Source organism: Varroa jacobsoni, unplaced genomic scaffold, assembly GCF_002532875.2.
Source record: "Varroa jacobsoni isolate VJ856 unplaced genomic scaffold, vjacob_1.0 scaffold_1400, whole genome shotgun sequence".
In the NCBI taxonomy this organism is placed as follows: domain Eukaryota; kingdom Metazoa; phylum Arthropoda; class Arachnida; order Mesostigmata; family Varroidae; genus Varroa; species Varroa jacobsoni.
Window position 1 is genome coordinate 157460 of NW_019214302.1, and position 10550 is coordinate 168009.

Genomic DNA, 10550 nt, shown 5'->3' on the forward strand with positions numbered 1-10550 from the left:
CCCATGTTTAAAGGATTTCTATGTCTTGAACCAAACCAGACAAATAAGCTGACGTTAAGCATAACGGAAATGTTTCATACGAGTACTTCATGGGTTAACTCGTAACATATTATGCTTATTCAAAGAGCATTTGAATTTCTAACTTTCATTGTAATTAGATATTCTTACGACGTAAATCAAACAAAGCTCAAATGGTCCTCTGTGTAAGTAAAACCAACCAGAAAGTTTCCTTACTATGTGGACAACCAACAGATCTGATTACGAAACTATATATTTGTCATCCATAATCGCCTTCCACACTTCCAAGGAAGTACTCTGTGTAGCAGCATACAAAATATAGATATGTTAGATTGCCATTTTTGACTTTACTAGATAAGTTATATAACAAATAATTGCATCTAATTTGTTCATGGCAAAATTTGGATGCCAAAAATTAGAGAGAAACCCATTATAATCTACGATATAGTGTTTTAACACGTTGCACATGTTCGTAGATCTTGCTTGTAACGTTTAATACACCTTCGTGATTTGCATGAAAAAAAAACTTCACAGTAAAGCAATCTGCTTTACTGTGAAGTTTTTTTTTTTTTTACTTTAAAACAGCTAGTATTCCGATTCATCGATAAAGCGCTAAGAACATCCTAAATTCAATACTCATCTTTTTCAGAGTTCTCAAAATACATTGCTCAGAAAATTTCCCAATGACATCTATAGTGTACTGTAAAAGCTTTCGCAAATAGCAAAAAACGCTTGTTTTCATTATAAAATCGAGCACAGTACACCTATGTTGTTGGCAGGTTAAAATCCTGAACAGCTAGTCACGAGAAGCCAGTGTATTTCTTTTCAACTCTGAATCGCTCAGTGGGTCAACTATACGTACCTATGATGCTTGACCAGACCTTGCCGTATAGATTTTCTTGAACAGAAGCTCCCCTATTGGCATCAAACGCTGCGTCGATCGGAACAATGGCGAATTAAAGACGGCTGACGATCTCAAATTTGAAACGAAAAAAACAATGTTGTCTAACCGTAAATGCTACTGAGTGTAAGCAGCAATGGGTACTTTACTTTACACAGGATGATAGCCTGTGTCAATGCTGGTTGATATCTGACAGACAGAGAAATCCTATCGAAACAAATGAAACAGTTGCGCGCACTCTTATCTCAATATATAATACAATACATTTTTATATAGTCTTAACATGATTGAAAATGTCTGACTGTATTGTAACACTCGACTACAGTAACCACATAAATTATGCAGGCCAAACAGAAGGTTCATTTCGTTTCGACAAGACCACATAGGTTCATTCTTATGTGTAACCCCCTTATGGTCGTTTATACATAGTTTGACCAACACAATGACAGAAAACTAGCCGCATAGTAGTGCGTTGTTTAGCGGTTTTACATTTACATAATATCAAAATGAAATTTTATTATGGGCAAAAGCCGTAGTGATAACTGCACAAACCACAAATGCTAACGACCGTCGATAGTTGGTCACTAGCTGTTTTAGCCTATATTGAATAAGCACAAACTGGAACTAATTGTAGGCCAGCGCTCGATAGTAGCATTCGCAAAAATATTGGTTTTTCCCCGATGGCCCGATCATCTTCAATCCAAGGTGACTGGGATCTAAAATATACAATACAAAGATCGAAGCTACTGAAAATAGTGGTCAGTTTCAATAATGCTTGCTCGTTGAATAACTCAATATATTTTCAAAAGGTTTTTTACAACAATTTTAAAAGGTTAATTTATAAATATTACGCTTGGATTGTTTTTAATTTGCAGACACAATGTAAAGAGTAGTTCACCATTGTATTTACCATCCAGGTATAAAGCGACTGTCTGTATAATATGAACTACAAAAACAAGATTCAAGTACACCCATTGGGTGTTGGAATCAAGATTCATATGCACATGAGTATATTTTAATATAAACCTGCTTTCAATTAGTGCATTTTTCCTGTCTAAATTTACTTTGAGACTGTAATATGTGTTCGTCATGCATCGAACATGCGCGATCAAGCAGTAATTTATAAAGCTATCTTGCTTTTAGGAGTGTAGGACATAACTCACAACAGACATCGCTTGCCTAAATTTAATGATATGTCAACTGCAAAGCGTTAATTGATAAAACAGACAAAATCAGACAGTACCAAGCCGCTGCGAACCAAGCCGGAACGACCGCCGTCAGCTTTTGTGTGTGTTTTATATACATATATACACATACACACATGCATTCACACATAGAAAAATGACACTCATAATGTTAATTTACACTTTAGAGCTCGAATAATTCTAAAGGTCGAAAACGTTTATTATGCCTTTGTTATTACATGCAGGTTATTCTGATTAAGTACTTTGTGCAGTACATTTTGTACACATAACCTCAAGATTTGCTCTAACAGATGAGCTCGATTATATTCACAGGTCCACTGAATATAAGCCCATCTACAAAAGAGGATAAAACGAATATTCTTACTAAAGACAACTGGCTCAATTTGCCCATGTGCATTTAGACAGCTATTTGGCGACAGTACCTAATATGGCAATTTCGCAATAGCATGGACTGACGTTCACTCACAAAAAACGAATCAATCACATCGTTATCCTGACAATTTTCCCACAAAACGTGCATTATCACTTGGACGTATTATCCTGAGAACGACAGACTTCGTAGGCGGCTGTCGAGCGATAAACCTTTAAGATCTGCAAACATTCTTATAGAAAATGATACTTGACAATACATCGAAGCTATGTATAACCAAGATAGCGTGGGGTCCCATAAAACGAACTGGATCACTCCAGTATAGGCTGATTCAACGCCACACGAGTTTCAACAAACTTCGCTGAACATGCTCTAAACTACGCTTTAATAAGCTCAGCAGATAATACCCTAGATGAAGGACTTAATGGTGCTTCTTCCTCAATAGCACTTAGAACAATATTATGATAAACGAGAGAATTCTGCTTCCTCCATTCCATGCGCTCACTTCGAATATAGTCTAAATATTTGGATTAGAAGAGTCACCATGGGTTAACTGTGTTGCGATTTAGATGCAGTAGTTAGCAGAATTACATACAAGGGGAATTTTTTAAAATGTAAAATGCCGCCATTCCAGCCGAACGTTACTCAGTTAATGAGAAAAACAAATCGAAACGGAACTATACTCGTTAACGAAATAGCGTTCCATCAATATTATTAGAAATTAGTGTTACTTATATAGAAGTTGATCATATCTATTTTCACACAATTTGTGTAATTATACGTTGTTTCTACGCTGCATTGGCATCTAGCTTAGCATAGAGCGCTTTTTTGACCAAAGCTTTCTAATTGCATGTAACAGGTAGAAAGACGCCTGAGCAAAATAAAATTTCTAATAAGATTCAAATCTTTTGCGAACATCAAACATTTTATAAACATTTAGAAAAAAAAAAACAGTTACTACTTGAACGAATAACATGCTTAGGTTTTAATATTTTTTAAGGAAATAGCATAAACAATAAAAAAAAATCTCAATTTTTTTATTATTACGCACAGTATATGTCACATGCTTATTAGTCGAATTCTAGGCCAACAACGCTTGTGGGAACTACTCATATAGGACACGTAGGTTAATGGGTGAAATTTCCGCAATTTGTCCCCTCCGAATTGATTGTCGTCGCTGTTTTTTTTTCGATGTCAACAGTTTGGCTGGAGTACTAGCCCTGGTTAGGAATTGCAGACAGTTTATATTTAACTCTTCTCATAAAAATGACCCGGCCGTGCTGTTTAGCGAGCCACCACTGGCATAAATGTTCGTTGATAATATTCAAATTTGGCGCATAGCTGCGTCGGCTACGGCGACTCTCTAATAAACAAAAACACTCGTGGTGAGTTGTCTGCTGATTGACACATACGCACACCCAAACAGCACAGGTAAATCGATCTCTTTAGCCAGACGTGTTGTTATGGTTTATGAAGTGCGTGTTATTTCCAGTGAATTTATCTCCCTTGTGTATCTGTTAGTAGACAAAGATGACTCAAGACGAAAAAGATAAGTCTGACAATGTCAAGGTACTGAAGACAAGCGGCGACAAGCGCTCGAAATCGCGCAGGGGCCGTGTCCTGAAGGTACTAATTAACTTAGCCGCCTCAAATTAGTAACCTAAATATATAAATATCTAATCAGCTGTGCAGCAATTCACAGATGCAATTGGAAAAAATATCATTACCAAACTATAGCTGTTCTAGACGGATTTCACACTTTACATGTAATTATGTCATTATCAAGAATTTAAAGCATTTTCTTTTCGATTAAAAAATTGTCAATAAATAAATTATTTTATACTGATATAATTTTATATATATATATATTTTTTTTTAACAACATTGTTGCATATGCTGAATACGTACTTATGTGTACTGGCTGAAAAGAAAAGGCTCATATATTTGTATTTTCAAAGACAGATTAAAATATCGTTGTACTCTTTAAGTATTTTTTATAATTAAAATAGGATTTGCGCTCCTGGGAAATCCGGTAGAGACAAATAATATACTCTATGGAACTTTTTACATAAAAAATAGGGTGACATAGAGTGCTTATATTATAAGCAGAAATGGAGAGACTCTTCTATGATGACACTACACAACTAGGTGTTTTCGCAATTAACTGGTTGCAAATTTCGTACTGAATACTTAACACACCACGATGTTTGGACATAAAGCGCCGAATACACAATAAATTTGGCTCGCATCCATCTAATTTTAGTGTTTTCACTTTAAAGAAATCGTAGGTCCTTAGGTCTAGGAAAGGGTAGTTCCTTCATATTTTATATAGAATCTATGATTTAGTTGTCATGTTCATTGGATACTCTAATATACACAAAACAAAAATGCCTTGTTTTATTTTATCTCGCGATTTCATCATGTTATTGATAATTTTACAAATACAAATGAACTGATACTGTACTACAATATATTTTCAAAGCTGCATTAAGAAATGTGTTGATGTGAATCTGAAAAATGCAAGATATAGACGTTGGTCCTCCTTAAAGAGTTTCAACCGCCGATTCACTATTGAGATATTGAATCAACGAATTGTTATTTCTCTTTTTCAGGTGGTGATTCGCCGGTTGCCGCCGTCGATGTGTGAAGATGATTTTGTGGAGCAAGTATCCCCTCTTCCAGAGCACGATTCATTTTACTTCGTGCCCGCAGATAATAGGTATTTTATTCTTGTGTTCTTTAACATTCGATTGTCATACATCGTCGTCGATGTGACCCCTGTTTTATAAAGTACGGTCAAACTTTAAACAATTTTACATGAAACGAACTAACTAAATCTATTTATCTATATATACATGATACGAACATGCTAAAATACTGACTTTTTTTTGTCTACCTAGCATGCATAGTAGCATGAGTGGCCACAGTTTTAGCCGCGCGTACATTGCCTTTCGTGATCATCAGGAGGTTGTGAATTTTCGAGACAAATGGGACGGCTATGTTTTCCTTGATGAACGCGGACAAGACTACCCTGCGATTGTAGAATTTGCTCCGTTTCAAAAGATGCCTCGCAAAAAACCCAAGAAGGCCGATATCAAAAATGGAACGATTGAACAGGGTACGTACGCTATCGATATTTATAGCTTCGACAATTTTCAAGGTTAACCTTCAATCAAGTTTTTTCCCCACTATTGAATGTGCGGCTTGGTATATTAGTTTCAGGGTAAATGTTTTTCGGTCATTTTAAAAAAACATGCTTACTTCCCTTATGCAATGAAATACATCCTAATGCATTCGATTTTTGCATCGTAATTATGGAAATTATTTTGCATCGTATTTTTCGGCAGATGCGGAATTTCAAAAGTTTATAGAGACGATGGATGTAGAGGAAGAAGTTGATCTACCGTCGCTAGAGGCGACGGTCGAAGAACTCGAGCGACGCGATCGTGAGTTACGCGCCAACAATGGAGTTCCCAACGTGGTCACACCACTTATAGAATTCGTACTAGCCAAAAAGATGGAGAAGGTCCGAATGCGCGAAGAGCGCCGTGAAGAAAAGAAGAGAAAAGATGCCGAACGGAAGCGTGGTGATAAACGACGCCAGAAAAGGGAACATGCGGTTAGGGTATGATGGAAAGAAATTCTAAATACTGAGATATAAAAATTTGTCATTTTCGTGCTGTTAGTAGTGTATCAAAAAAGAGATCTGTTTCATTTCTTTACTTTGAGCCCTTTGCTTTTGGTAAATATTTAACTTGAATGACGCTTGATACAGATTGTGTTTATTTAGTCGTTCCAACCCGCATGCGAAATGCTAGGCCATATTAACCACAAATTAACAAGGATAAATAATTATAACAATAGACTAAGCAAAAAATGAGTGGTTGAAGCATTGTCGCCTTTATGAGTCCACTTATAATATTACAATTGTCTCTGTTTTTTATCGGAACAGATGGCGCGAGAGAGCACAATACGTGAGGAATCGGATGAGGATGCGATGTCAGTTGAAGATGATTTCCACAGAATGGATATCCGGCAGCGTATTGAAGATCCCCACTCAAACGGAAGAGGAGCTGATCGTGACAGGGGTATTCATAGAGATAAAGCGACAGGTGGAGGGGGTGGTGACCGGGGAGCGGAAAGGTGTGGAGAAGGAATCAGAGAGAAAACTGGAAGGAGAGAAAGAAATCGTCGTGGCAATAAAGAAAATAAGAAAGGTCAAAACACCAAGACTAACCAGAACAATGCGGGTTACCACCAGTCCGACACTAACAAGAACAGGCAAGTCGTGCGTCGCTTCGGTAGATCGTAATAGAACAACTGGGTCACGGTGTATGGAAAATGCACGTATATTTGAAATCAAATAAGAAATAACTGGATTTAGACAAATATAAGAAACGTGTAACTTGGGCAGCCTGCTTTTACTACACTTTAGTTATATTTAACATGTGTTGGGTTGACCCTCTCATTATCTTTGTCTACATTTTTTGTTTTAACCGTTTTAGCAACTTGTTTTAAAAAAATACTTAAACTAATCGTTTTTAGGGGAGTCAATGATGATGATGAAGTTAGTGGTCCTTCGCCAGTTGGTGGGCGCCAAAGTGGGCCCCGTGACAAATCTGAGCTTTACAGAGATCATGGTGAAGGCGTCGACCGACACGCCAAATACTACAATGATCCTCGCGAACCGAAATCATGTAATCAAAGAAGAAATGCTAGGTAAATACAGCTGAGACTTTCGATATATCAGGTAGCAGTCTGAAAAGACGAATAAATTAAGCCGGAAAAAAAACAGTTTCACCTTACTAAATTAAGTATTTTTCTTTTCACTCTATCGAGAAAAAATGCGATGCACTAAGTAACAAAAGCTGAACTGATTAATATGAGACATGTATTTTTTTTCTTTGTTGAATTGCTATTTGGTTTGCAAGGTATATGGGTCCGTCCCTTATTTTACGTTTGCTCTTAGATACACCTTTGCGATATATAATATTTTTAACTCTTTTATAATTAATAACTTCCATATAATAATTTTGCAGACCGAAAGCACTCGCTATCGAATTGTTTACCATTTCCTTAGGTGTTTTAAAGAATAATCCTACTCCAACTTGTCTATCCATTTTTTTTCGTAGGGCTCACGACGGCGAAGGAGATCACTATGCAGACGAGCCAAAGCCTCCAAGACGAGAGAAAAAGGGTCGAGACAGGGATAGGACTAGAGATCGGGGGAAAGGAGGTAACGGAAATGACACCAACAATCGCGGCGAAAACAGGAGAAATCGAGGGAATGATAAAGACGATCGAAGGGATCTGTCACAAAGGGATGAAGAACGATGGCCAAGTGATGACAAAGTCGAGGGAATCGAAAGTCGAAAACATGTCGATAAAGACGATAGGCCAGGCGACCACAAAGAAGATAGAAGGACACGGGGAGAAGATCGAGATCGGATAGATAGGGACAATCATCGTGATTCGGCGGGAACATCAGCCGTTGACAAGGAGGATCGAGCGATCAGTGGAGTGACACGTGGAGGCGACCAGCGAGATCGTGAAGAACGTTCGGATCGACGAGAACGAGCTGATCGAAATGAACGTTCTGATAGACGAAACGAGAAAGGCGACAATCATAAAAAGGGTAATCAGAGAGAACGACGAGAAAATAATCGGAAGAAAGATAACAACGATAAAGATGGGGAATATCGTGACGGAGGAGCTGGAGGTGGTGCAAAGGCTAGGCCACCGAAAATAAGCGGCGGACGAAGCGGGGGTGATCGAAGGGAAGACAGAGCATCGACTGCGGCTACTAAAAAGGATCAGCCGTAAGTAAAATAGAACACTATGAATTTTTTAAACTGAGACAGTACTTGAGGTAAAATATCTGTTTTCTACGTTTATGGCGGCTCAATGCAATGGATTTATTAGTTTGCATGTTTGTTAGTTAAATATGTTCCAGGAACGTAGCATTATCTACGCCGTACATAACTAATAACCTTTTATTGTCCTTTTTGTAAAATATTTATATCCCCCATTCGTAGAAAAGTCTCGAAACGTTACTCGGATACTCGGCCAGTGCCTTTAGGAAAATCGAAGTTGTTGAGTGGAGATGGAGATGATGTAACGGGAGAAGAGAATTCCACAAGAAGACCGGGTGATTTCGACGAGAGTCCCGGGGAAACACGTGCGTCGTGCCATAGTCGTGAACAACATGAGCTGAGGCCGATTCCGCGGCCATCGCAAAAAGACGATGCTGCGGTTGGTGTTAAGAAGATACGGAATAAGGTAAGAGATTTAGTTGTAAAAATGTTAGTCACTTTCATTAGTCGGCATTTATAATATATAAAGTAGTTATTGAATGCTGTTTCTAGATACGACATGGTTGAGTGACTAATGTGCATCTCTTCGAGTGTCTTGCTACGATAAACGAAAACATGCGACCAATTTTATAATTAAAATTTCAGCATAAACATGTGGTTACCATGCCCTTTTATAGGTCTATTAGAAAACCCCAGATAAGTTTAGCAAGAGTCACTCCGACTAGACCAGTTAGTGGGAACAAATCTGATCCTGTAACTTTGTATTTGGTAATTTCGAGGATTTGTTCAAACGGTGAAAATAACCGAAAACGTCAAGGAAATTTATCTAGTAGTTTTGTTGCAATCAAAAGGAAAATTATATGAGGTACATGCTCACGATAGTATCATAATTTTTTTTATTCTAGTTTCGTCCGTCACTGGAAATTTATAAACCTGGAAGTGGAAGAAAAAAAAGTGAACCTGACCGAGAAGGAAAATCATCATCTCCTGACCCTGCACAATAGCAGTTCAGTCTATCTGGGGAATGGCTGAAAAATAACTTGAACGCAAGTAAAAAAAAAAGAAGCAAGTTACGGAAAAATAATAATAAATTATGTACATTGTTATGTCGACCTATTAATTTATTGTGTTCTTTATATTATATAGTGGATCTATTTAGAACATCGTAATTCGACATAGTTTGCTGGAAAATTTTACGATTTCGTGCTTTGGCGACAAAAAATTTAAAATATTATGAACACTTATAAAGGTGGCATATATTTTTCCAATTAGATTTCGAAATCGTAGGGCTTCTACATTTGCACCGATAATATTCCATGTACAAATTATTTGAAATGCTTCTATATATTAGCGCATTACACAAATGTAAAGAGTCTATAATTTTAAATATATCTGAATGCTCGCTAGATGTAAAGACAGGTTGAAAAAACGGACCCGAAATTACACATGCTGTTCATTTGGATCATGTACGCAAATGAAAAAAAGTACGGGACATTACTGAAAAATTACACATACATTACGTTAGATGTACTTTAAATGCATTTATATATTAATGTCGTTCAAAAGTTTCAATCTAAGGCATGTAGCAATGCAGCCAACACATCGATAATATTATCACAAGGCCATAAATAAAAGATCTTGCTTCTTTACTTTTTGAACTTGGTATTACAGCCAGAGTAGTATTACAGAGAGTTAAAGTTGAAATTGCGTTTATATATAATTCGAATTTTAGATTGATTTCAATTTGTATTCATTATATTTAGATTATAAGTTCAGCAAGTTATGGAGGATCAGGGTACTAAATTTCCTGTAGTATCTTACACTATTACGGTTAAGTGCTTAATATTGGATTCAATAGAGCCAAGTTAAAAGAGAGTATCGGAATGGCAAGTCCATGGAGTGCTGGTTTTTGCATGCCAATATGCATATATGTACATGGTTTAGTAAATAAAGCAGAGTAGTTAATATTCAGGTGTTTTTAGCTCCCTGAATAATACGAGAAACACATAATACGAGTCCGTCAGGTTCAAACCTGGAATGTTTCAATCGGTACATACCTTGTGCCACAAACCCACATGCAATTAACCTTATATTAAATAATGCAGTCATACCAAAGCAAATTTTTCAAAAGTGTAAGTACATATAAGTTTTTAATTTAAACCAGTGGCCCCAAGATATACCTAGCGTATTTCCTATTTGACCAGCCATATGAAATATCTTTTGATTGATTTGACCAACCCGAT

The 10550-nt window shown here is 37.0% G+C and overlaps 1 protein-coding gene across 2 annotated transcripts; it reads left to right on the top strand.

Moving 5' to 3' along the window:
* The first annotated feature begins 3909 nt into the window (after nt 1–3909).
* LOC111269624 (uncharacterized) lies at nt 3910–9427 on the top strand. 2 transcript variants are annotated; one of them, XM_022849358.2, is made up of 9 exons: nt 3910–4120; nt 5107–5213; nt 5395–5612; nt 5842–6119; nt 6447–6775; nt 7040–7213; nt 7627–8313; nt 8530–8773; nt 9213–9427. In XM_022849358.2, exons 1-9 carry the CDS (start codon nt 4025–4027, stop codon nt 9309–9311), a joined length of 2232 nt encoding a protein of 743 aa, XP_022705093.1. In that variant the 5' UTR covers nt 3910–4024; the 3' UTR covers nt 9312–9427. The 2 variants fall into 2 exon arrangements, with proteins under 2 accessions (XP_022705093.1, XP_086828305.1); XM_086972179.1 differs by having other exon boundaries at nt 5842–6113.
* Nucleotides 9428–10550: the final 1123 nt, after the last annotated feature.

Excerpts from the sequence above, each read along its gene's own strand:
- LOC111269624 (XM_022849358.2), top strand. The coding sequence starts at position 4,025 with ATGACTCAAGACGAAAAAGATAAGTCTGACAATGTCAAGGTACTGAAG. Across the intron at positions 6,776-7,039 it reads TCCGACACTAACAAGAACAG|GGGAGTCAATGATGATGATG; the intron begins GCAAGTCGTGCG and ends AATCGTTTTTAG. Across the intron at positions 7,214-7,626 it reads AATCAAAGAAGAAATGCTAG|GGCTCACGACGGCGAAGGAG; the intron begins GTAAATACAGCT and ends TTTTTTTCGTAG.